This window comes from Trichechus manatus, unplaced genomic scaffold, assembly GCF_000243295.1.
Source record: "Trichechus manatus latirostris isolate Lorelei unplaced genomic scaffold, TriManLat1.0 scaffold00047, whole genome shotgun sequence".
Classification (NCBI taxonomy): domain Eukaryota; kingdom Metazoa; phylum Chordata; class Mammalia; order Sirenia; family Trichechidae; genus Trichechus; species Trichechus manatus.
The window spans coordinates 1,920,674-1,948,527 of record NW_004443983.1 but is presented as its reverse complement, the minus strand read 5'-3'; the positions used below and the strand labels follow the sequence as shown (position 1 = coordinate 1,948,527).

The window sequence follows — 27,854 nt, the reverse complement described above, 5'->3', positions numbered from 1 at the left end:
TTGTCTCTTCAGCTTCTGCTTCCTATGACCTCTTGGCCCTTGGGCCTCATGCCCACATGTGCCCTGCTGGGGCAAGTGTTCCAGAGCTCAGTAGCTCCACTGGTAAGTGCCCAGAGGCACCCCACTCCGCCAGAAATCCTCATGCACACAGGCACTCAGCTCTCTTGATCCGTGGGTCGGCAAGCCTAGCTCCACCAATAAGTACCCCACTCCGCCAGGAATCCTCCTGCGCACAGGCACTCAGCTCTCTCGTTCTGTGGGTCGGCTCCATTGCTGCCTTGCAGTGGTCTCCTGGTTCTGCTGCTGTTGGTTCTCTTCTGCCGCCGCTTCTCTACTGCCGTAGGTTCTCTGCTGTTGCTGGTCCTCTGTCACTGCCGCACGTCTATCCATTCACAGATTTGAAATCACTTCCACATTTTAGGTATCTGTTAGAGCAGCACCCCACTCTCTCGGTACCAAATTCTGTCTTAGTCATCTAGTGCTGCCATAACAGAAATACCACAAGTGGGTGGTTTTAGCGAAGAGAATTTTATTTCCTTACAGTAAAGTAGGCTAAAAGTCCAAATTCAGGGTGTCAGCTTCAGGGGCAGGCTTTCTCTCTCTCGGCCTTCTCATCAGTGTTCCCCCGGATTAGGAGCTTCTCGGCGCAGGGACCCCTGTCCAAAGGATGCTTTCTGCTCCGGGCACTGCTTTCTTGATGGTATGAGGTACCCCCGTGTCACTTCTAACTTCTGTCTTTTATATCTTAAGACATTGCCTCAGGACACAATCCAGTCTTATAGATCAGGTCTTGCCTTACTAACACAACAGCTACCCATCCTCCCTCATTAACATCATAAAGGCAGGTTTTGGACATACAGGAAATCACACAGTACCAGGAATCAGGGCCCAGTCAAACTGATACACACATTTTTTGGGGGACATAATTCAAAGCATGACACCATTCCTACTCTTTTTTGGTAGTTGTTAGCTTGATATATTTTTTCCAACCTTTGGTTTTTAATAAATTCACGTTTTGTTTCTAAGGTGTGTCTCTTGTAGACAGCATATTGATGGATCCTGTTTTTTTTTTATCCATTCTAACACTCTCTGTCTCTTTAGGGGTACATTGAGTCCATTTACATTCCGTGTAATTATCGATAGATGTGTTTATTGCTGTCATTTTGTAGTGCTTTCTTTTGTGGTGCTGACGTTTTCTTTGTCTTTTTTTACTCTCCTGTGCTGAATTCCTTTTGTTTGTGGATTTTTTTTTCCCATTTCTTTTGTTTTTGTAGGTTTTGTTTTTGCTGTGACTTTGTGTTTTTCCTCTTTATTTTTATGATATATTTGTTAACTTTCTTTATGGTTACCGTGAAATTTACCCTTACCTTCCTCAGTTCAGAGCAGTGTATTATTACTTGGTATCACCTTGTCTTTCTGTCCATTAGAAGGTTCTATACCTACACTGTTTTTTCTCTCCTTTATTGTTCTGATATTGTTGTCATTTACAGATGAACTGCTCCGATTCCCTGTTTTATTTCTTTTGGTTTTGGATAGTCCTTGAGAGTTCATTTCCTAGATTGGTATCTGGCTGGTATATGTCATCCCATTGCCTTCTTGCCTGCATGATTTCTGCCCAGTAATCTGAGCTCAGTCTTATCGTTTCTCCTCTGTATGTGACTTGTTTTTCACGCTCTGCTCTCTGGATTCTTTGTCTGTCTTTGGTTTTTTCCGAGTGTGATTATGATATGCTTTGGTGATTTTCTTTTGAGGTCTGTCCTATATGGAGTTCGTTGAGCTTCTTGGATGGCCAGCTTTTCATCTTTCATGATATTGGGGAAGTTTTCTGTTGGCAGTTCTTCAGTGATCCTCTCTGTGTTTTCTGTTTTCTCCCCCTTTTCTGGAACTCCGATCACTCGCAGTTTTTTGCTTTTGATTGTATCCCACGTAATTCTCAGGGTCTCTTGATTTTTCTTTGTTCTTTTTTCTGAGTTTTCCTCGAACAGAGTTGTATCCAAGTGTTTGTCTTCAATTTCGCTGATCCTGTCTTCCACTGTTTTCACATTTGCTCCTCAGCCCTTCTATGACACTGTCCATTTCTGAAATCTTGTTGTTTATCTTTTAGATTTCTAATTGTTGTTTTTGTATAATTTATAGTTGTGAATTTATGTTTTTATATTTTGTTCCTGAATTATTTTCCTGAATTCTTCCATTTTTTTGTCTGTATTTTCCATGAATTTGTCTGCCTTTTCCATGAATTTGTCTATTTTTTCCTCATTTTTATCTGCTTTTTGCTTCAATTCTTGTCTAGTTCTGAGTATTGGAGATTTGAATTCCGTATCAGATTGTTCTAGTGCCTTTTATTCCACTGGAAAGTCATTTGGTGTTTTATTTTGGACACGTATTGGAACCATCCTGTCCTGTTTTTGTAAACGTTTTGTTATTGTCTGAAATGTTTTGTTATTGTCTGCTGTCTTTGGGGCATTCGGTAATTATTTTTCTTATTTATTGATTGTAGATTTGTTTGTTTCGTCCTTTTTTTTTTTTAATTTGGCTATGTCTGAGCAGGCGGGTTGTGTGTTCTTTGTTGTTTGCTCGTCTGTGGGCATGATACTTTTTGCTTCCTTCTCCAATTCATAGGATCAGTCCCTCAGATATGGTACAGCAGGGCAGGTATAGCTGAAGAGGAGTTGCTGAGATGGGTTGTTTGTGGCACTTACTACAGCCACCAGGGCGGGTCGGTAATCAGTGCAGGGCAGGTTCCGGTAGGCCATGCCTGTGCTGCTTGGTGGTGTGATGTTAAGCACACAGCACAGGTAGGCAGTATGGAGGGGGAGATTGTGATGTGTGGAGCTAAGATGGGTATAGGAGAGAGGAGAGATGAACGGGAGCCAAAAACATACAAACAAACAAAAAAAAGTGCTAGGGGAGCTTGCCATTGGAGTGGAGAGATGAGAGACTATGAAATGGAGAAAAACAAAATGGGGAAGAGGAAGAAAAAAATGAAAAGGATGTATAAATAATAATTAGAAAGAAAAAAGCAGCAAAGCTCCCAGGGATCCCACCAGTGCGGCTGTGAGGTCTGGAGAAGTTATTCCCAGACGTTGAAGTACAGCCTGGCTAGAAGGCATAGAGGTATTCAGCACCAGGTATTCAGGGGACAGGAAGAGAAGGAAGGTATAGAGAGACAAGAAACTGAGTAATGAAGAAAGACAAAAAGGGAAAAAGAGGGAAAAGAAAACAAAAAGAACAATTAGAGCTTACCGAAAAAAACAGGATTAAAAAAAGAAAAACTTGAGAAAAGAAATGCCCTCAGGGATCCCTATGCGCGTCTGTGCAACTGAGGGGGTAGGTTCCAAGCCATGTAGTACTGCCCGGCCAGAACGGGCCCCCAACTTGAGAAAAGAAAAACAAACAAACAAACATTTCAAAACAAACATACCAAATAAAGCCCCGGGATCCCAGTTGCGTGGTAGTACAGGCCGGGAAGCAGCTCCACACTTGAACAGAGCTCTGCAGCCCCCCAGGAAGAAGTGTAGATGGCGCACGGAGCCAGGTATTTGAGCGAAAGGAGGGGGAGATGGTGAGAGGTAAGGAAGGAATCAAAAGAAGCGGAAATAAGCAACACCAGCAGCCAAAAAATGGCACCCAAGGAGTTGGCCAGTGCGGGCAGATGGAATTCAAGCAGCCAGTGCTTCCCGGCCAGGAGACTGTGGCCACGGGAAGCAGAGGAGGCCGAGTGGGGTAAAGAAGTGTAGGGGGTGGTAAAGCATATATCGCCAGTTACCAGTTGTTCTGTCTCCTGCTGGAAGCTCCATGAAGGTGCTTTCTCATACCCCCTATTTGCTGGTCTTTGATAGGAGTCCACGGTGGCGGATCCGCACTGCGTTAGATGATAGGGGACCTCTGCATGAATCTCTCCTTGCTGTCCGTTCTGCATCAGTTTTTCACTCCGTTTGGTGCTTGGCTGAGTTCTTTATCTCTTCGTTTGATGTTTTAGGGTTTCAGGATTGCTGTTTTCTCTGTTTGGCTTAGTTTTTTGGATCTTTGCTGTGGAAGGGCGACGTGGTGCTTCTGCCTAGAGTGCCATGTTGCTAGAAATCTCTTCTTTTATTAGGCAGTTGTGAATTATAAAATGTTTAATTTGTCTGCGATTGTGATATTTATAGGGTTTTTCTCCCAGTTATTGGTTCTTTTTTATGTTTTTTAGATGAAAAAATAGATACAAAAATACCTGAAGCAGTTTGGCAACCAGAAGATCATTATTCTTCTCCAGAGAATAGCCCACCTGCTTTTTCACAGAAGTATCAGGCTTGCAGAGCAAATCTCCAAAGTACCAGCAAGTTGACCCTTTCTTCAGAAATGGTTTATAGCCAAGAGTTTAATTTACCAGAAGGAGTTGAGATAATAAGTGTTAAGCCATCAGCAGGTTTGTAAATTCTGTGGAAAGAGACTAATCAAACTTTGGAACCCTTGAGTGTTTACCAAGTATTTTAAAAATATGTGCAGCTGCTGCTTTTAAATCCACACAGAAGCACAAATGGAAAGATTCTATTAAAGTACCTTACACTGAAAATTTAAATTTTTCATTATGTTTTCAGATTATTCTGGTATTTGTCAGCCAATTTTCGTCATAAATATTGATTTCTAAAATATTGTCATTGTGTTTCTGGAAGACAAACTGAAAGTTTCTAGGGCACAGATGGCAAGTAGGTTGCACCTTATTTGCCAACTCTGATAATACTGGTAGTGGCTATCTGGAGCCATGCACTAAGAAGAATTCTTAAGTGTGTGGTTCATGCTATATATTTGTCATCTTTATTCTAGGAGAGTGGTTCTCAGAGTGTGGTCCCTAGACCAGTAGGATCAACATCATCTGGGAGCTTGTTAAAAATGAAAATTCTTGGGCCACACCCCACACCTACTGAATCACAAACTCTGTAGTGGGGCCAGCACTGTGTTTTAACAAGCCTTCAGGTGATTCTCTCGTACACAAAACGATCAAGAACCACTGTTGTAAGGTATCAAGAATACCAAGACAAAGTCCATCTTTTTATCTTCCAGTTCTTTCACTTTTATAGTCAAATATGGGTCTTTGTTGTTTTCTGCTACTCTTGTCTTTATTTATTTATTTTTTTGCCTGATTACTTTGAGTGCTTTTCATTTATCCATGTTGTTATTACTTCAGGCACTTAATCTTTTCTGAATGATAGTGATAATGGATGATGCTAATTTTGTCATTTTGCAATATTACTGTATTCCTTTTGACTTTTTAAAAAAACTTTCACTATAATTATGTTGAAATGTACTTTTAAAAAATGATAAATATTCTATACAACAATTCTATATCTTAATTAGTAGTTTATGTTTAATAATTTAGGACAGTGGCTAGGTACCTTTTTTTTTTTTTTTTTTTTTTGATGGCTTTAACAAAGAGAAATTTATTTCCTCACAGTAAGGTAGGTTAGGAGTCCAAATTCAGGGCATCAGCTACAGGGCAGGTACCTGCTTTTGTAAATAAGTTTGATTAGAACACTGCCACACACATTCATTTACTATTGTGGATGACTGCTTTTATGCTGCAGTGGCAGAGCTGAGTGGTTGTGACAGAGACCCTGTGAATAGCAGAGCCTAAAATAGTTATTACTATTTGGCCCTTTAAGAAAAAGTTCACTGGCTTCTGGTTTAAGAAACAAAGTTAAGAGCATATGATTATATTAAGCCTAAGCAAATGTTAAGTCCCACTTAGGAATCTTTTCAGAGTCAATTATTAAATATATCTCAATCATGAAGGGCCCTGTAAAGTGACCATTTAGTACTTAGGTAAGCACGGGCCATTCTCAGTTGTATTGAAAAATATGAAAGAGAAGCAGCCAGTGAATGTTGAAAAATTTAAAAAAAATATATTGTTACCTTTAAAGTGAGATTTATAATGCTATATAAAAGTAGCAGAGTTGTGAGAAGAATGCTGGGTTGGGAATCAGGACTAGAACTCAGGTTTTCTCATTCTGTTGTAGTCTAGCTATTGAATTTGGGCACAAGATATTTAATGTGTTTGGTCAAGAGTTCTTACCTATAAAATGAAAAAATTGAAGTCAATTATTTATTAATTAAATTGAATTCCCTTTTGGTTCTAGGTTTTGATGATATTGTCCTTCTTATGTATCTTTTTGTCCCCATTAAAAGACTCTTCGTGATCTTGTTGACCCTTAAAATACAAAATATATGTAGTCTGTCATGTTCTTAAAAGTAGTTCATACAAAAGCACTAAAACCTTTAGTACATGAAAACAAAAGTATGTAACCAAATTTGATTTTTTGTTAATGTATTATTTTCATTTTAGGGCATCTGAGTTCTTCTTCCATATATCCTGTATGCAGTGCTCCTTATTTATTGGCAACTTCATGCTCAGATGAGAAAGTAAGATTCTGGAGATGCAGAGTAACAGGTGTAGAATCTGCTACATCACAGAATGGCAAAATGGATCTTGTATACATTTGGGAAGAATGGCCATTACTTATCGAAGATGGACTTCAGAGCAATAGTAGTATAACTGTACCTGGTAGGCCTGTAGAAGTTAGCTGTGCACACACAAATCGTTTAGCAGTAGCTTATAAGCAGCCTGCATATAATAGTAGATCTTCTCAGGACTTTATGATGCATGTAAGTATTTTTGAATGTGAGTCTACAGGAGGTTCATGTTGGATTCTAGAACAGACAATTCATTTAGATGAGTTAAGCACAGTGTTAGATTCTGGCATTAGTATTGATAGCAATTTAGTAGCCTATAATAAACAAGAGGTGTATTTATCCAGTAAAGAGATTATCACATCAAACACAAAGCACTTAGTTCACTTAGACTGGATGTCTAGAGAAGATGGTTCTCATATCCTGACTGTAGGAATTGGATCAAAACTTTTTATGTATGGACCCCTGGCTGGCAAAGTACAAGAACAGACTGGTAAGGAAAGCCTGGCATTTCCACTCTGGGAGAGTACTAAAGTTGTGCCTCTTTCCAAGTTTGTACTGTTACGAAGTGTAGACTTGGTTTCTTCTGTAGAAGGCTCCCCACCTTTTCCTGTTTCTTTATCATGGGTTCGTGATGGTATCCTTGTCGTAGGAATGGACTGTGAAATGCATGTATATTCCCAGTGGCAGCCATCTTCTAAACAAGAAGCTGTTATAACAGATTCATACAATGGGAGCACTCCATCTATAATAAGTTTAATAAAGCAGAGTAATTCATCAAGTTCTGGATTGCATCCTCCAAAGAAAACTCTGACTCGATCCATGACCAGTCTTGCACAGAAAATCTGTGGAAAGAAAACTGCATTCGATCCTTCAGTGGATATGGAAGATTCAGGTCTTTTTGAAGCAGCCCATGCGCTTTCCCCAACTTTACCTCAGTACCATCCCTTGCAGCTTTTGGAACTCATGGATCTCGGCAAAGTTCGGAGAGCAAAGGCCATCTTGTCTCATCTTGTCAAGTGCATTGCTGGGGAAGTTGTGGCTCTGAATGAAGCTGAATCCAATCATGAACGCCGCCTCAGGTCTCTCACCATCAGTGCTAGTGGAAGCACTACTAGAGACCCCCAAGCATTCAACAAGAGTGAAAATACAGATTACACAGAAATAGATTCTGTCCCTCCACTTCCTTTATATGCTTTACTTGCAGCAGATGATGATAGTTGTTATCCAGCCTTGGAGAAATCTAGTAACCAGAGTACCTTGAATAAATCAAACCAGTTGTCAAATGAAAGTTATAATGAGCTTTTTCAGATTTCAGCTCTAATTTCTGATAGTCATGTGTTAGAAGCAGATGAAGAAAATGCAAAGCCCAGGATTATTGACCTTTCACAGTACAGTCCAACTTACTTTGGTCCTGAGCATGCTCAGGTTCTTTCTGGCCACTTGCTTCATTCTAGCTTACCAGGACTCAGCCGGATGGAGCAGATGTCTTTAATGGCCTTAGCAGATACAATTGCAACTACAAGCACTGATATTGGAGAAAGCAGAGACAAAAGCCAAGGTAAAACTAAATTCTGTACAGGATTGGAGGAAAAGCCGATGATAGTATCTTTACTTATTTTCACAGAAAATAATCTTAAACAACTTTTTGTAAAAATAATGCCCATGAAGGTTATTTAAATCACCATTGCTGCCTTCACAGCAATACAATTTTAATATACCCTTAGATTTTTATTAAATAATTATTTTAGGTACCTGAAAATAAAGTGTTTTCTATTTTTTCCTCATTTTGTAATACCTACTGTTAAGAGTTATAATTTGATTTTTAAATATTAAGAGTATTTTCTTCCAGAATGCTTGAGTTAACAATATATCGTCCTACCTTGAACAACAAATATAAGTATGATAAAATTAGATTTTTTTTCCTCAACCAGGGACGTTTTTTTCTTCTTTAGTCTCCTGAGTTATGAACAAATTTGAATGTAGAATTCCCACCAAATTGCAAATAAGGTCTGAAATTAATAAGACCAGCCTTGTACACCAGATGTAGGTCAGTAGGACGTACCCTTTGAACTAAATTGAAAGGAAAATATGGGGTATATTAAGTTGGTTTTGAATCTTGACGCTTATAGTAAAAGAGGTATTACTAATAGATACTAATTTTTATGTGAATAAATTATAGGTGTTTGGGGTTCGAATTGTTTGGAGTAAAAATCAAGCCCTTCTTCCATGTAACCATAACTTCCCAGTGTTAGCAGCAGATTATTGGGATAGATAGATGATCTGAATCAATCTGGAGAATATTATTGTATTATATGCCACAGAGAAAGTTAAACTATTGTTATATTGTGTCATACGTTATTTAAACAGGATTCTATTCAGAGGAGTTCAGATTATAAAAACTGTCATCAACCCTGAATTAATTCATTCTCTTTATTATTTTTCCAATTACTTAACTATACTACTTTTTCTGTGATATACAGTTGTGTAGAAAAAAGAAAAATAATGTTTAGACTGCTAACTCTTGTCAGTTTAAGAATGTTTGATCCTATATTTATTGCTGAAACATATGCTGATTGCCAAAATTATTAACGTTTACTTGTGTTTTGTTTAATAAAATGTTTTTTATTTTACAAATAAAAATAAGTAAATACTTTTTTTTTTTTCTCCTGGTTATAGGTGGAGAAACTCTTGATGAATGTGGATTAAAATTTCTTTTGGCTGTTCGACTCCATACTTTTCTTACAACTTCTCTTCCAGCCTATCGAGCTCAACTCCTTCACCAAGGTAATTTGGGTAATAATCTATTAAAAGGAAGGAGAGTAGATGAAGACTTTTAGCTTGTTTTTGCCCAGACATCGTAATGCCGACAAATTTGACATATACTTAAGTCTCCTTAATTTCTTTTAAAAATGTTTATTTCCACTTACAAAATATTCTTTGCTTAAAACATTGGAATTTTTATTTCTAGATGAAAAGACTTAATGAAGAAATAGATGTTGGGCAAATAAATTCTGTATTATGTTTTCAAATGCATCATGTAATAAAGGCCAATTTAGTGTCATTTCATTCTCTTTAATTTTTTCTTCACATTTTCCTTTTTGACATTTATCTAAATTCAACTTTTTTCCCCAAAATTTAATTAACTTTTTTGTTATAAAATAATTTATACCTATATTTAAATGTTTTGTACAGAACATAGAACATAAAAATGCAGCCATCCACAAAAGTTCTACTGGTGCATATTTCAGATATTCGTTTAATAACATTAGTATATTTCAGATACTCTGATATACTATTGGTTGTGATTCATACAGTTATAAGTGTCAGAAATCCCACTTAAATAAACTTAAACAAAACAGGATATTTATTGGCTCCAGTACCCAGGAAGTTCAAGGAATAGAGCTGGTTTCCAGCATTATTGGATCTACAGCTTCAAAGAGTGTTATTGGGACTCAACTGCTGTCTGTTGGTCTCTGGCTCTGGCTCTTTTATCTTTTTCTTCACTGCTGTTTTGTTTCTCTCCCTACTTCTTTCTTCTCCCCATTTTTTATTTAGCTTTGGAAAAGCAAACCTTAAATTTCTATATCACATCCTTTCATTATTTATAAAAAATTACTGAACTAGGTTAGGAAGTAATAGAAATTGAAAAATAATTTAGAATAATAGTCCATTCAGAACATAAGTTTTTTGTTTGTTTTTTCCTATTTCTTTATTTCCAGACTTGGGTATAGTGAGTATTTCAGATTTCTTGGCACAGGTTAAAAATCTGAGGCCATAATTATGTCAAAATATGTGAAAGTCACACCTTGTGATTAATCATTTATTTTACTCAGGCTTAAGTGTAATACTAAACAAAATGTATTGTGAAGAGAGAAAATAGAAACTGAACAATAAACACCTTTGTTGACCAGTAGTTTGAGAGAATTGCTGATGTAAAGTATCTTATTAATATAGTGATATGAGATAATAGTATTTATTATGTGCTAGATTCTATTCTAAATGCTTTAACTATATTATTTTACTTAATCCTCACAAAAGTATAAGGTAGCTGCCGTAATTATTCACATTTTATAAATGAAGAAACAGTAAGATAAAGCAGCTTTCTCAAGGTTGTACAGTTAGTGGTGGATCTACAATTGAATATATACATCCTGATTTCAGAGTCTTTGTAGAGCTACGCTCAGTTTACCAAGCTAATGCCTTTCTGATTCAGTGGAATTAATCTATAAAGCAAATGTTGACCAAAAAAGGTGAGAAGCAGCTTTGAAGAGATAAATATGCCAGTAGAATAATGCTTAGATGTTTCTAATTTTCTAAAAAGGATCGTGAGTAATAGCTAGAGAATAAAAATACTGCAGCACAGTGGCATTTGTCGTAAGCATTTTTTCTTACCTTTTCTTGAAAGATGTTTTAATTGGAGAAAATATATGCACATTTTAGAAAATACTGAAGTGATAGAGTTGTTTGGAGAAGCAAAGAAAAAATAATCCATACTCTACTAATTTTAGATAATTAATTGTAACTCTGTGAGTCTCATATAAAGTTCAGACATTTGCATTTCAAATATGGAACAAATATTTCTAATAATCATTACACAATCATGTCTATACTTCATATAAACATCATTTACATTTCTTCAGGCCTGTCTACTAGTCATTTTGCCTGGGCATTTCATTCAGTAGCAGAAGAAGAACTGCTGAACATGTTGCCAGCAATGCAAAAAGATGATCCCACTTGGTCTGAGCTAAGAGCTATGGGTGTAGGGTGGTGGGTCCGGAATACACGCAACTTACGCAGATGTATAGAAAAGGTAAGCATTTTTATTTTGGTGTAATAATGAATTAATTTTTTTTTTTCTCGCACACTTCTAAATGGCATGCTGTATTTACTTTGTTACTCCTTTTTTTGTTTTGTTTTTAAAGCAGCGAAATGCTTTTAAATTATCTTCATATTTTCAGAATATTGTATTAATATAATTTATAAAATTCACATTCTGGTTCTTAAATTTCTAGTTAACACATTTGTTTAGTAGTATATGTTTAATTTTTACAAAATAATTTATGTACATGTTTAGAAAAGTCTGATAAGACAGAAGAGATGGTAATTAAAAGCATCAGCCCTGTTCCCCACCTCTATACCTTCAGAGGCTACAACCATAAATTACTTTTGTAGTTATAATATATATGTATACATACACACACGTAATATATGAATACATGTATATATACACACATACATTCATATTCATATAATTTTTTAAAATTTACTGAACACATAAATAATGCATGCCAGCCTTATATATGAGGGAAATAATTTTTTTCAGTTAAAAATGTTTTTGTGAAACTTTGACCAATATTTTCTTATTATAGGTAGCAAAAGCCGCCTTTTATAGAAAGAGTGATCCTTTAGATGCCGCCATTTTTTACCTCGCAATGAAAAAGAAAGCTGTGATTTGGGGGTTATATAGGTAGGTGAGGAAACTACTTCAAAATTAAAAACTTTATAAAAAGTGTAAGTGTATTAAGTAAAGCTTTGTTGTTCTTGTCGGTGTTGATTCATGTAGATTCTTGGTTATGTTTATATTTAATGAGAAATTTCACAGGGAAGAAGCCCAGGTGTGTCCTAAAGTGGAAGAATTCGAAGAGGTCATTTTAGTTTTTTTTCAGGTTTTTCAGCCCAGAAACCCATGTTTTTGCTTATTTTAAGAACATTGCATAGTGTTCTTAGGGAGCAAAAGTAACTAAACCCAAAACTTAGATCTCTAGGGTGGGAAAGAAGATCAGTTAGTGGAGTCTGGAACAGACATCTTCCCTCTGCCCTGTTGAGACCTCATGCCAGGCTATCCAAACTGCCTCCCTGTTGAGGGCCTTGAACCCATTCCTGAGCTGAGGTCACTTAGAATTTTTCTCCTCTCAGTTCTCCTTAGCAAGACTTGGTGATCATGATTGCCATAAGTTGTTCATCATTTGTTTTATGTTCAGTTCCAGGTGAATTTTTATGAACAGCAATGTTGAGGGCATAGTCATGGTAACAACTCAGTTTTGTAAGAGACTGGATATCTTCTATTGTTTTGAATCAGGGCATATTTCTTAGGTTTAGATCACCGAAGATGAACTACAGGCAAGGGGAAAAGGTGATTGATGGGATTTAAATGGTGAAATAGCACAGAAGTTAACATAAATTATATATTTTGCATGGATATAAAAATAATTTCTCATACTGCTGCTAATACAGTTTTCTTTGAAGATTAAAAGAATATTTTTCAATAATTTCTGTGATTTATATGAAAAGAGTAAATGTTTACCTAATGTTCTTTTCTGCGGGGATAAGAAGCAGATATATAGTAATTTATGAATCCATATTTCTATGGATTCTTAACTTTTAAATGGCTAACTTTGTAAGATTGATTTGATATGAAAGCATTGTGTTCCAAACTTTTCTTTTTTTTCTTCATAGATCTCAAAAGGATGCCAAGATGACACAGTTTTTTGGACACAATTTTGAGGATGAGAGGTGGCGTAAAGCAGCTTTAAAGAATGCTTTTTCATTGCTAGGCAAACAGCGATTTGAACATTCTGCAGCATTTTTTCTTTTAGCTGGTTGCCTCAGAGATGCAATTGAGGTAATAAATGAAACTTTTTTCTTCGGTAGCGTTGACAGCATTTACCTGTGGCTTAAACTTTTATTTTTTAATTTTAACTTAATGATAAAGGAAATAACACAAGGCTAAATATCAAAAGTAGCTGATATTTAACTGTGACCTTTAAAAATTTGTCATGTAGCTCAAGTTGTATTTAAGTAAACTAACAGTGGCCTCAAACATAGTGTGATTGTGAGGATAATGCAGGACCAGGCCGTGTTTTGTTCTGTTCTATATAGGATCACTATGAGTCGGATCTGACTTGACAGCACCTAACAACAAGGTTAACCACCTTGTCTTGGTTGGTGGTTGATCTGATTCTTTAGGATATTCATGAACAGGTTAAAAAAAAAAAGTCTGTCCTCTCAATTTAAACATATTTGAACCCGTATCTATCTCTGACTTATCTGATGAACATTTTAACTGTTTTCTTTAACTGATTATTTTAACTGATTATTTCTTAGTACATCTTTAAATAAAACTTATGAACACATAAAATATTACAACACTTATACTTCAGATTGTCCTTTTGTGTTTCATACAAGTGATGCAAAACAACTGTTAAATTTATTGTAGGCTGGAATGGAAGGAAAAGAGTAGAGTTTCAAGAGTAAAACAAAATATGTAGCTTGAATTGATAGTATTAAGAATTATTTACTATTTCCTTATTAAACTGATTTGTTTTACAAATATATGTTTCAACTAGCAGATAGATTTACAAGTATTAACATAAATATAGTCAAGTAGATTTTCTAAAGTAAGCACTATATGTTTTATTATCCCTGCTCGCTAATTTCTGATGTGAATAAAGCCTTTTGTTCCTCTATTTATTAATGAGCCAATTGAGTTCACCCTAAAACAAAAGAATCCTCTGCTTATTTATAAACAATATTTCTTTTTTTTCTAAGGTATGTCTTGAGAAACTGAATGACATTCAGTTGGCTCTTGTAATAGCAAGACTCTATGAGTCTGAATTTGATACATCTTCAACATATAAGTCTATATTACGTAAAAAAGTTTTGGGAATTGACTCTCTGGTCCATGAACTCAATTCATTGAACATAAATATGCATTATGATCCTTTTCTTCGGAGTATGGCATATTGGATTTTGGAAGATTATGGTAGTGCGCTGGAAACCTTAATAAGACAACCTATCAGAGAGGATGATGGTAAGCTGCACTTCTAAGATGTTAATGATTAAGCATTTTGTGAGTACTTGCTGAGTGCAGAACACTTTTGGGTGCTGAGGGTAATACAAAACAAGCTGAATACATAACCCGAGAATTTATGGTTTAGTTGGGGACACGGGGTTATGTATACAGGTTTTTTTTTTTTCCCCCCAAAAAGATAAATGTTTTGGAAACCAAGGACTTTGGCGTTTCTGTTTTTATGAAATAGATTTGTTGATCATAAATATTATCAACGCTTGAATATAAATGCTTTTTTGAAATACTAATAAATCTGTTGTTTATCTTTGGTGGGTGTTAGTCAGTTTTATAATTTTTATAGTAAAAATATATTCAGGGTGAGGAAAGGTGACATAAGTGATATGATTTGAAAATCTTAAGCTAAGTGAACCCTTAACTCTCTATTGTTCATTAGAAGAGTGAGATAGAAGGTATTATATATTTTTTTAATTTTCATTTTGGTGAAAATAACACACGGTACAACATATACCTATTCATCGGTTTCTACATGTGCAATTCAGTAACACTAGTTACATTCTTCACATTGTGTCACCATTCTCACTGTCACTACCTATACCGTTTTACCACTGTTGACTAGGACTCAGTATTCCCAGACTTCTCATCTGTGCTTTAGAGTTACTGTTGACAGTTTGAACTAATACAGATAATTCTTTCAAAGAGTGCAATGCTCGTAGCATACATTCTTTACTAATTTAGCTTAACAGTTGTTTAGTTTAAAGATGACTTCAGGGGATAATTTCAGTTCATGTTTTCTCAGAGAGATAGATTTGGGGGTTCCTCCAGTCTCTGTGGGTCCAGTAAGTCTGGATTCCATAAGAATTTGAATTTCTGCTCCACATTTTTTCCCCTTTTGATCAGGATTCATCTATTGATTTCTTGATTAAAACATTCATTAATGCTATCTGGGCACCATACAGTTCTTCTGGTCCGATGGCTAAGGAGGCAGTAATTCATGGAGGCAGTTAGACCTGCAGTCCAGTTTCTTGTCCGATTCCTGGGTCTCCTTCTTCTGGAGGGTATTATTTTAATGTACCCTCTTCAGATGTACTTCAGCCTTTTGTTTTAGAAATCCTCTTTGCTAAAGGTTTTATAGAGGCTAGTATATGATGGAATTCTTTATATGAATTCAGGTAAAAATGGTGGAATTTGCTTTTCAGCTACTTTTCCATAAATTGTATCTGGTAGCTGGTGCAGTAGGTATCATGTCATTTGGAGTACTAATTGGAAAAAAATTATAGTCCATAGTTTTTTACATGGCATCATCTAATTGGCAAGTGTCGTGTGCCTTACCTTCAAAACTTAAGAGGACGCCATGTGACTCAGTTGTTCAACTCTCCAGCCATCTGAGCTGAAGATTTCCAAATTGCCCTCTATGTAATGAAAGGGGAAAAGGAGAGGCCTTTTCAGGTCATTTTCTTATACCTACACATATTCTTGTCAGCAGCGTATGTTGCTTATGGGTTAGTATGTGATCACTTACTTTCAGAGCCAGTGAGAATTGTTTTCTTCTGGAAGAAAATGGCAAAAGATATTAGTGGCTTGGACCAGGATGACACGAATGGAGGCAGAGAGAAGTGGTTGGGTTCAGGATATAATTTTAAAGTTGACTAGACAGGACTGGAATGAATATGGACTGTGAAGGAAAGAGGAGTCAAGGATAACTCCTGGGTTTTTAGCTTGAGCAACAGGTAAGTAAGGTGGGGGAAACTCAGGTAAGAGCAGATTTTAGAGGGTAGTTTAAGATTAAAAAGAACCTATTTGATAAGGAGACCTTTGAGCCAGAGCCTGACTGAAATGAGTGAGTAATCAATGTAGATATATGGGTAAAAAGTGGTATAGGACAAAGGAACACAAAATAAAAAGGCTCTGAGGCAAGAATGTGTACAGCTAAGTGGAAATCTAATGTAGGCCTTTGAATACAGGAGTCTAGATTTACAGGGTGAAGTTGGGCCTGGAGGTAGAAATTTGCAAATTATCAGCAAATAGATGGCATTTAAAGTCATGGGACTGTCTGAGTTTACCCAGGGTTATAGATGGAAAAGAGGTCAACTGAACCCTAGGACATTCTCAGCATACAGTGATAGGGAAGATGAGGAGGATCTAGCAAAGCTGACTGAGGAGGAGTATCCAGAGAAGAAGGATAAGATGAGCTAAGACTGTGTAAGCAGATGTTTTAAATTATCATAGAGTATTGCCAAAGGAAATTTGTTTAGATGGAAAAGCAACGTAGCTTTTGCTTTCCTACTGTGTTAGAACATTTCATTATAAATGTGTCTTTGTTCAATGCCGTGGATTAATGTGGTCTATTAATAAAATTTTGTGGAAAGACCAGGTAGGTAAACATGCCATAGTTGGGGGGCAGAGGGTGGGGGACACTACAATACAAATACAGACTCCTAATTCAGCTCTGGAAGAATTTTTCTTGGCTCACAAAATGAATTTACTTCCAGGTCAAACCATGATGTCAGCCTGTAATCCTGCAGTTTTTAATTTCTACAATTATCTAAGGACACATCCTCTTTTGCTGAGACGTCATATTGGATCTTCTGATGTGTTTTCCACGTATATGAGTTTAACAGGGAAAAATGGACTGGCAGGAACAATTAATTTAAGTGAAAGAAGATTATTTTTTACTACTGCCAGTGCTCATTTAAAAGCTGGTTGTCCCATGTTAGCTTTGGAAGTATTGTCAAAGATGCCCAAGGTCATAAAAAAGACGAAACCTTTTTGTAGAACATCTAGTTTTCTGGATACGAGTAAAGACTGTTCTCCTTCTTCATTAAAATTGGATGCCAGAGACGGCAAATCTTCTTCTATCGGTTGGTCACAGTCAGTGATGAATGGTTTTGGATCTTCTTCAGAGGGTTCCTCAGAGAAACAATCAAACTCCACTCTTTCTCTTGACTGGAGCCAACCAAGTGTTGTATTTCAGGATGACTCTTTAGAGTTAAAATGGGACAGTGATAATGATGAAGAAAATGAGGATCTTCCTATTTCAATGAAAGAACTAAAACCTTTACAGAGAAAAATAAGTAAAAAATTAGATGAAACAAGTTCTAATTACACAGAATCTTTGAGCACACTAGATGAAAATGACATTTTAAGTCCTTCAGAAGATACAATTGCAGTTCAGTTGAAATTTAGAGCATGTTTAAAGATTCTCACAGTAGAACTTCGTACTTTATCTACTGGCTATGAAATAGATGGTGGAAAATTGCGTTACCAGCTATACCACTGGCTTGAAAAAGAAGTGATAGCTCTTCAGAGAACTTGTGACTATTGTTCAGATGTTGAAGAATTACAGTCTGCATTTGGTGAAACTGGAGATGAATTTAGATTAAATGAAGATGCTAAAGATTTGCCTCACGAAACTAAAGTGAAACAACTAAGAGAAAATTTTCAGGAAAGACGACAGTGGCTCTTGAAGTATCAGTCACTCTTGAGGATGTTTCTTAGTTATTGCATACTTCATGGATCCCACGGTGGAGGTCTTGCATCAGTGAGAATGGAATTGATTTTACTTTTACAAGAATCTCAGCAGGTATGTAACGTATATGATAGCTAGTCAAAATAGTATATGTGTGAAAGTTTTTGATACTGCTTTTTTTGTTTTAAAATTTTCTTTTGTTTTAAATATAAAAATTCTCGATTTTCTTCATTAATGTTGCTTTAAGGAATGTTCCCTTTTGTTTGGTGCTGCATGTTGTGAATATGTAACATTGTGTGTTTATTGTGGTTTAAGGACAATTCCCTATCAGGCCCTATAACCTGCAGAATTCATACTCCACAGTCTCATATGAGTACTTTGTGAGACGATGAACTTCCGTTTACTGTAAGAGAGGTTATTGTCACATCACTTTTCAATTTTATTTAAGGGTACTTGTTTTTGGTGGACTGTTAACCTTCTCGTGCTCTATAACTTTCTCTTACACTTTTAGTTTTTAATTTGTTTAAAGTTTTTTCAAAGAAACCCTTGAAATACTTAAGTAATGTATTATAACTGTAAATAGCTGATTAACCTTTTTTTCCCCCTTTGTTTTTAAGGAAACATCAGAACCAGTTTTTCCTAGCCCTCTGTCAGAGCAAAGCTCAGTACCTCTACTCTTTGCTTGTACAGCCAGTGCCAAAACAGTAGTTGCCAATCCATTATTGCACCTGAGTAATCTAACACATGATATTCTGCATGCCATAGTAAACTTTGATTCGCCACCCCATCCTGATATCCAAAACAATAACGTAAGTATGCTTTATTTCAAGCTTTTAGTTTACCTATTTGCAATGATAAAACTAAAAGACAAGTCTTAAGGTTTTCTATAACCAATTTTAACATCAGACTGTATGTAGTGATTGTTATATTACGAAGTTTATACTGATTCTAATTAAAGAAAACTTCTATTTGTAGACAAGGCTCATCTTGTTTTACTTATAACCTATACGGTATTTTAACTTTTACAAAATGCTAGTTATTTAGCCTTGTTTAGCAACTTATGATAAGACTAAGAGGTATATAGGCAGATACATGAGTGACTCCTTAACAGTACATTTAACTAACCAAAATGTTGATTTTAGAGATATGCAAATGCTGTTTTTTAGAGACGGGAACTTTTAAATACCTAATATATAAGTAGTTTTCCTTTGTTAATACTAAAATGTATATTTTAACTACAATGTTATGAAGTCCTGTCATTCCTCTAGGCTAGACAGTGATCTATGAACCAGCTACAGGAGAATCACTTGGAGTGCTTATTAAAAATTCAGATATTTAGGCTTACTTCAAACTTACTGAATGAGTCTGAGATTGAGGCTCAGGAATATGTGCTTTTAAGAAAGGTGATTCTGATGTATAACTGTTCATCTAGATAATTATGTAATCAACCACAGCGTCTGTTTCCTATCTGTCATCACTCCACTTTATCATTAATACCACATTTTGTATTTCATCTTTACTGACCCAACACCTTGAAATCCTTTGCAGTATCACCATGTTGCCGTTCCGTGGGAGAAGGATGTGGCAATCTGCTTCCATAAAGATTGCAGCTTTGGAAACCCTATGGGGCAGTTCTGCTGTCTTGTAGGGTCACTATGAGTCGGAATCGACTCGACGGCAGTGGGTTTGGTTTGGGTTTGATGACCACTTTTGACTATCTTTGCACATTTTGTTACCTTTCTCTTTCTTCCTTTTTTAAATTTCTTCATAGCCCATCATTTGGTTCTCACCTGCCTCACAGGCTATGTCATTCCAGTTCAGTTTTCTGCTTGCCCGCTAATGGACTCTCCTATAGTTTTACCCTCTTAGAAAACGTTAACCCTGGAAATTTAATTTTACCGCTTCTTTTCCTGTACTGCTTTGTAGTATAAATGCCCAAAGTGTTTATTATGCAGTTTGGAGTTTAATTTTCTTCAGATTGTGCTCCTTTTAGTGAAACTTTATTCCATACTGAACTTTAATTATAGCATAACCCTAGTGTATCAGTTAGTTTTTGCTGCTTAAGAACCACCCTGAGATGTTAATGGTTTAAAACAACCAATATTTATTTAGCTTATGATTTTGTGGAATGGCTGGTCATTTCTTCTGGTTTGGGCCAGCAAGACTAATCTCTACTGGACTTTGTTATTTGTCTTTGGTCAGCTAGTGGGTTGACTGGATACTGGGTGATCTAGGATGGCCTCATTTACATGTCTCATGGTTGGCAGGCTGTTCGCAGGGCTGACAGAGTCTACGTTATATGTGTCTCATCCTCCAGTGAGCAACCCTAGGTTTCTTCACTTGGTGGTTGCAGAGGCTTAAAAAACACCAAGAGTAGAACTTGCAAGGTCTCTTGAGGCCTAGGCTGAGAACTTACATGCCACTTATGCTGTGTTTTATTAGTCGGAGCAAGTCACAAGACCAGCCTAGATTCAAGAAGTGGGGAAATAGACTCCACCTCTTGATGGGAGAGGCTGTAAAACGTTGCCATCATTTTTTGCAATTTCCCGTATATAGTATTTGCCAATTTCGTTTACACGATCATATTCTTGACTTTAATTCCAACCACCAATAAAAATTTAATTTTATTAACAATTAAAAGAGAAAATAGCAATTACATTTTGATCTTTCACTCCTCATTTATGAAAAACTGTCATACTTTGTAATCAGATCAAGAACCTGTTTGTTTAATATTATAGTATAGTTTACTTTCTTACCTAGCTTAAACTTCTCTTTTATCCTTGTTCTGCTATTACAGCTTTTACCATGCCGTGTTCAGTTATTTGACTCTGCTGCCTTTCAGTTAATATCTTTCATACCTATATTTTCTCCCTTTTCTAATGTTCCACTCTGTTGGGACTGTCTGTTTTCTGTGGTGACTAGGATATGTGATAGCCTGTTTTTCATTGGCCTGTCCATAGGTGGATGTCATTTATCAATCTGATTTCTCCATAATTTGAGGACAAAGCAGGTTGAGTGTAAGAGGACTTGCTTTTAATACATGGTTGAGCTTTACTGGATAACTATCATCTGTTCCTCTTTGCTCTTGAAATAAACATTAGATGGCAGACATATGTTTTATACTTTTTGTCAGAGGCTTCAGTGCTTTTTTCTTTAAATTTTCTGGGGTGAAACTTCTGTAGGCAGAAATGAATGTTATAAAAAAAAATAAGAAAAATATTTATAAGGGCAAAATAGTTTTTTCATCTTTTAAAAATTCTGTTCATATTCGGTCTTGAAAAAAGTTATACTTAAAAAAAATAATGTTACTGTTTTTGTTTTTCCAGGTATATGTAATGCATACTTTAGCAGCTTCACTTTCTGCTTGTATTTATCAGTGCCTTTGTGGTAGTCATAACTACAGGTAGGTATCTTTTCGTGAAATTTAAGAATGCTTATAGTAACCAGAGAGCTTTCAGAGTTATGTATGTTTTTGCTTTAGAAAAACTGTATGCAGCAGTCTACTTAAAATAATGCAAAAAAACATACGACTGAGATGTTAAGTACTTCTTTTCGTCTTTGAAATTTTAGCTTATGCCTTTATGGCAAATGAATCTCAGGTAAACTCTTCTCAGTATAATTTACTTAGCAGTCTTTTATTTTATGCCAATCATACTGTGATAGGCATTGAGAATTTTAAAATAAACAAGATCTTCCTTAAGATCAGTCTGGTGCTAAACACAAACCTGTAAACAGATAAGTGGCATGTAGCATGGTATAAGTTCATAAATGATAAATACTATAATATGATAGTACAAGGTTGAGGGTGCACAGAGGAGAGTAACAGACTTGAAGGAATTGAGAAAAATTTTACAGATGAGTTGTTTAGGACTTTTCTCTTCGCAGCCGAAACTTTCACTATAGTTTATGTAGGCTTTAAAAAATATTGTTTGACACTCTGTGGGGGTCTTTCTGTATCTATCTTTAGTTCTTTGAAACTCCCTGCCTTTATTTTCTCAAATATTGTTTCTTCTCTGTTTTATTTTTCTCCTAGTAGACAGATATTGGAACTTGTGAATCCATCTTATTTTTCTTTTAGCCTTCCTCTCATATATTCCTTTTCTCTGTCTCTTTGTTACATTTCAGGAGAAATCCTAGCTTGATTTTCCAGCCACTAATTCATTCTTCAGCAATGTCCTGTCATTTAGGTTGAGATTATTTAAAAATTCTGTTTTTTTATTTTAAAACCTTTTTGTTTGTCACTCCTTCCTTCCTTCCTTCCTCCCTCCCTCCCTCCCTCCCTTTCTCCCTCCCTCTCTGGGTATAAACTACTTTCCTTAATGTTCTGTTAAGTCTGCTTCCTTAGTTAAGGTGTTTTGCTAAGTTTCTTGACTCTTGTATGGTGTGAGCCTTCCTTGGTGTTGATTTTCCGTTCGTCTTAGGTGTTTGAATTTTCCTGTGGATGGCCTCTGTTTATCATGCTGATTATGTATTTCTGAGGTAGCTTCAACTTGATTCTTTTGACCCTAGTCCTCTAAGAGTTAACTTTCTTGTTATTGAGTGTAGTTTTATTTTCATTAAGTTGTCTTTAACATTCCTTTCACTTCCATAGGGGAGAGATTTTTTTGTTGTTGTTCTGCCCTCTTGAAGCTGGAAAGTAAACCAAGAGAAACTATGTAGACATTTATCCAAATGCTATTACCAATGAGATTTAAACCGATAAATGTGCTATATTTAAATATTATATTCATTTACTTAATATGTGATATAGTACTTTATACCATATTATATGATATAGCACTTTATACCATATTATACCGTATTCTGTCAACTGTGTGTTATTTGTTCATTAATCTGTTTACTTAATCCTAAAATATCATTTATTTGGAGAAGTTTACCCTGAATTCCCAAATTGTGTGAAATACATAGCACCCTATGGGTAGGTTTTTCTTTAGAAACAATTTGATAAAATTATTTATTTGTGTCACATCCGTGCCCCAAAGTGTAAATTTCAGGGTGTAGTTTTTTATTATATGCCTAGTATCTGGTAAAGTCCCTAATGTAGGGCAGGCTAGCCATTAAATATCAAATTGAACCTAAACTAACTTTGTTCTCAACCAGATAATTTTGTTTCAGAGTCCCCTGTGTAAGCTTGCTACTTATGGTCCATAGTGATCTTGTTTTCTCATTCATGTTTATTCTTTCACTAAATAAATATGCTTAAAACCTATCATGTGTTTTAATTTAGAAAATGTATATATTTACACTTAAAGGATACTTTGTTTTCATGTAGCACTGAACTGTAGAGTACAGTACTTATAGTCTAGTATAATGAATAAATAAAAATTTGCATTTCAGGTGCCCTAGAGATTAAATCTGAAACATAGAAGTATTATATGTGAAATTTGTCATGGATTTAAATACTCTTTTCTTCTCTCAGTTCATTACAAACAAATCAGTTTACTGGAATGGTATATCAGACAGTACTGCTTCCCCACCGACATTCTTTGAAAACAGGAAGCTCAGATGAAGCAGTAATTCCCAACACATCACCAGCTCAATGGCCAGGTATAAATTATTTATATATGTGTGAGTTTCTTCTTAACCTTATTGAAAATTTTAGTCAGATGAGTAAAAAGTAGGTCTGGTTTGGTTTTGCAGCATGATAATTATTGTTAATTGACACCAATTCAGTATTCATCACTCATTACAAATTATACAATTACTTTACATAAGTACTTCTTGATCATTATTCTAAAATAACTCAATTGTTTTGTTGCATCATTTAAAAAATTTTAACTTTTCTCATAATAGAAAGACATTTGTTATGGCATTGCAATCTTATAAAAGTTTTTAAGTTTCAAAAAAATCATTTCAAGATCTATCCTGAAGTACAACACTTCCAGTGATAAGATAATATCCATATGCCTACAAGAAAGACCATTTAATACAACTGTTATTCAAATTTGCACACCAACCGCTAATGCCAAAGATGAAGAAATTGAAGATTTTTACCAACTTCTGCAGTCTGAAATTGATCAAACATGCATTCAAGATGCATTGATAATTACTGGCAATTGGAATGCAAAAGCTGGAAACACAGAAGAAGGATCAGTAGTTGGAAAATACGGCCTTGGTGATAGAATAGAAATTATGCTGCAGATCACATGATAGAATTTTGCAAGACCAATGTCTTCTTCATTGTAAATACCTTTTTTCAACAACCTAAATGGTGACTCATGTGGACCTCACTGCATGGAATATATAGGAATCAAATCAACTACATCTTTGGAAAAAGATAATGGAGAAGCTCAATGTCATCAGTCAGAAAAAGGCCAGGGACCGACTGCGGAACAGACCATCAATTACTCATATGCAAGTTCAAATAGAAGCTGAAGAGAATTAAAAAAAGTCAACAAGAGCCAAAGTACAACCTTGAGTATATTCCACCTGAATTTAGAGAACTTCTCAAGAATAGATTTGACACAATGAACACTAATGACCGAAAACCAGACAAGTTGTGGGATGATATCAAGGTCATCATACATGAAGAAAGCAAAAGTTCATTAAAAAGACAGAAATGTAAGAAAAGACCAAAAAGAGACTCTGAAACTTGCTCTTGAACATTGAGTAGCTAAAGCAAATGGAAGAAATGATGAAGTAAAAGAGCTGAACAGAAGATTTCAAAGGGAAGCTTGAGAAGACAAAGTAAAGTTTTATAATGACATGTGCAAATACCTGGAGTTAGAAAACAAAAAGGAAAGAACACATTAGGCATTTCTCAAGCTGAAAGAACCGAAGGAAAAATTCAAGCCTTGAGCTGCAGTATTGAAGGATTCTGTGGGCAAAATATTGAACAACGGAGGAAACATCAGAAGATGGAAGGAATATGCAGAGTCACTATACCAGAAAGAACTGATCAGTGTTCAGCCATTTCAGGAGGTAGCATATGATCAGGAACTGATGGTACTGAAGGAAGAAGTCGAAGCTGCACTGAAGACACTGGTGAAAAACGAGGTTTCAGGAATTAACAGAATACCAACTAAGATGTTTCAACAAATGGATGCAGCAGTGGAAGCGCTTACTTGTCTGTGTCAAGAAATTTGGAAGACCTGGCCAACCAACTGGAAGAGATCCATATATGTGGCCATTCCAAAGAAAGGTTATTCAGCAGAATGTGGAAATTATCAAACAATATCATTAATATCACACAGAAGTAAAATTTTGCCGAAGATAATTTAAAAACTTCAAGCTGGATTCAGAAGATGATGTGGAACAAAGTATATCATTGCTAATGTCAGATGGATCTTGGCTGAAAGCAGAGAATACCAGAAAGGTGTTTACCTGTGTTTTATTGACTATACAAAGGCATTCAACTGTTTGAATCATAACAAATTATGGATAATATTGTGAACAAAGGGAATTCCAGAACACTTAATTGTGCTCATGAGAAACCTGTACATAGACTAAGAGGCAGTCATTTCAACAGAACAAGGGGCTACTACATGGGTTAAAATCAGGAATGGTGTGCATCAGGGTTGTATCCTTTCACCATACTTATTCCATCTGTATGCTGAGCAAATAATCTGAGAAGGTGAACTATATGAAGAAGACCATGGCATCATAGTTGAAGGAAGACTAATTAACAACCTGCGATATGCAGGTGACACAGCCTTGCTTTCTGAAAGTGAAGAGGACTTGAAGCACTTACTGATGAAGATCAAAAACTGCAGCCTTCAGTATGGATTATACCTCAACATAAAGAAAAGAAAAATCTTCACATATCAAGCAATAAGCAACATGTAAATGAAGAAAATATTGAAGTTGTCAGGCATTTCATTTTACTTGGATCCACAGTCAACATCTGTGGAAGCAGCAGTCAAGAAATCAAATGATGTATTGCATTGGGGAAATCTACTGCAGAAGATCTCTTTAAAGCATTAAGAAGAAATATGTAACTTGGAGGATGAAGGTGCGCCTGACTGAACCCATGGTGTTTTCAGTTGCTTCATATGCCTAGTAAAACTGGACAGTGAAAAGGAAGACCAAAAAATTGATGCCTTTGAATTATGATGTTAGCAAAGAATGTTAAATATACCATGGACTGCCAGAAGAATGAACAAATCTGTCTTGGAAGAAGTACAGCCAGAATGCTCCTTAGAAGCAAGGGTGGCGAGGCTTAGTCTTACTTACTTTGGACACGTTATCAGAAGAGACCAGTTCTTGGAGAAGGACATCATGCTTGGTAAAGTAGAGGGTCAGCGAAAAAGAGGAAGACCCTCAATGAGATGGACTGACACAGTGGATACAACAATGGGATCAAACATGGCAATGATTGTGAGGATGGCGCAGGACTTGGGAGTTGGCAGTTGTACGTCACGTTGCTATGAGATGGAACAGACTTGATAGCACCTAACAACAGCATTAAGATTATTATTTTATTTCATTTGCAACAATGGGATATTTTAGCTCTTCCTCTTGAGATGGTAATTTAAGTTGGGTTACCTACCACTTTATCAGTTTTAGTGAAGTTGCAGGCTTTCGATGATTCTCTAAATTGAATGAATAGCTCAACATATGTTCATTAAGTATTATAGCCTTTCCTAGTCACGAATCTAAGGAAGAATATGTTTAATCCTGATGTAATAAATTTTTTCAAAAATTTGAAAAGCTGGTTATTTTTTATTTTTAAAATTGTTTTTCAGTGGTAGGTATGTTTGTCGTTTGTTCTAGGAATAACTTCTCTAATTCAACTTTTGAATTCTTCTGGTGAGGAAGCCCATCCAGGGCTCACAGTCTTGCTCTGTGAGATTCTCACAGCAGTTTATCTTAGTCTCTTCATCCATGGCCTGGCAACACATTCTAGTAATGAACTATTTCGGATTGTGGCCCATCCTTTAAATGAAAAAATGTGGTCTGCTGTATTTGGTGGAGGTGCACATGTTTCCAGCAAAGAACAGACACATTCAAAAGGTTTGTCCGGTGAGTTTTTAATGTTTCTACCTTTTTTTTTTTTAAAAAAAGGTTGAAGCTTTATTCATTTGAACAATAACTTTCTCAAATGTAATTGCATTTTAATTTAGTCACTGTTAGAAAGTTCTTGTTATAGACCATTTTCTTAAAATACAGCTTTATGATAAAAATGCAATATAAAGTTTCTGATGCAATTTTCAATCCTTAAGATAATCATGCAGCAGTCTGTTTTAGCATTAATGACTAAAACAAATGTAATTTTCTTAGCTCTTTTACTATTGAAAATTTTATTTGCTTTAAAATACACTGTGATATTGGTTTTTGTTCTATCCCAAATACAGATTCTCTCTTCTTTTTTTGGCAGGAAGGCACTTTGCTATGCCTAGCCCCCACCAGGTAGTGGTATTCTCCATGGAGTGTGTGGGCTTTTCCAAAGCTCTTTCAGCCATCAGTTCTCATAGCCCTCCCAGTCTTGCAGGCAAGATATTAGCTTTAGAAATAGGCTTTTACAGTTCATCTTGCTTTGTGCTGTTTTGGAGGGGTTGGGGTACATTGGGCCAGTTTTATTTTGTTTGGCATTTATAAAAAATTGAAGCATTTCCTTTAATGAAGCCATTTTATTGATTTAAAACAATGATTAGCATGTTAGAAAACGATCTTAACTATTTTATTCTGCTGTTAAATTTGAAATTTACTTTTTATGTTTTCCCTTAGACTTCAACATATTTTTAAGTATGTAAAAATAAAGAAATGTCAGTGCTAATCATGGTAAATCAGACTATGGCTTGAAATGACCAGAAAAACATTTCAGCTGAGGCTGCTTTATAGTTTGCTTATTGTGATTCTGGCCATTGGGGGTTTTGGATTTCTAAGTGTTTGTAATAGCATCAAAAGTAAATATTGTAAACAATTGTATCCCCTTTCCAGTACTTCCTGATATTAAAACTATATGTAGTATATTAATTTAAAGATAGAAGCATCAAATGTTTTTGACCAGAAAAGAATCTTTATGATGCTTTTTGCCTTTCTGTTAAGTTTTCTTTTTGTAATTTATTAGGTCATATGCGATAATCTTGATTTTTAAATTTTGGAGGTTATAGGGAGTAGATTTGGGGATTAATATATAATACCTGAAAACCTGCTTCATCCTATACTGACATACTGAAGAAGTAAAAA

General features: G+C 35.7%; 1 protein-coding gene across 8 annotated transcripts in view; it reads left to right on the top strand.

The window, feature by feature from the left end:
- The window catches only part of DMXL1 (Dmx like 1), a 157,383-nt gene that overhangs the window by 70,769 nt on the left and 58,760 nt on the right, over nucleotides 1-27,854 (top strand). For 6 of the 8 annotated variants that reach the window (XR_002824217.1, XR_002824218.1, XM_004376969.2 and 3 more), the window contains 12 exons: nucleotides 4,190-4,408; nucleotides 6,323-8,008; nucleotides 9,127-9,234; nucleotides 11,091-11,260; nucleotides 11,820-11,917; nucleotides 12,907-13,072; nucleotides 13,999-14,260; nucleotides 16,750-17,840; nucleotides 18,344-18,535; nucleotides 21,053-21,129; nucleotides 23,146-23,273; nucleotides 26,439-26,687. Coding sequence is in view for 6 of the 8 variants with exons in the window: in XM_004376969.2 (XP_004377026.1) it covers nucleotides 4,190-4,408; nucleotides 6,323-8,008; nucleotides 9,127-9,234; nucleotides 11,091-11,260; nucleotides 11,820-11,917; nucleotides 12,907-13,072; nucleotides 13,999-14,260; nucleotides 16,750-17,840; nucleotides 18,344-18,535; nucleotides 21,053-21,129; nucleotides 23,146-23,273; nucleotides 26,439-26,687 (4,446 nt within the window). In the remaining 2 variants the exon portion in view is untranslated. The remainder of the gene's footprint in view (nucleotides 1-4,189; nucleotides 4,409-6,322; nucleotides 8,009-9,126; nucleotides 9,235-11,090; nucleotides 11,261-11,819; nucleotides 11,918-12,906; nucleotides 13,073-13,998; nucleotides 14,261-16,749; nucleotides 17,841-18,343; nucleotides 18,536-21,052; nucleotides 21,130-23,145; nucleotides 23,274-26,438; nucleotides 26,688-27,854) is intronic. The other 2 variants (XM_023731940.1, XM_023731941.1) reach the window with 2 other exon arrangements.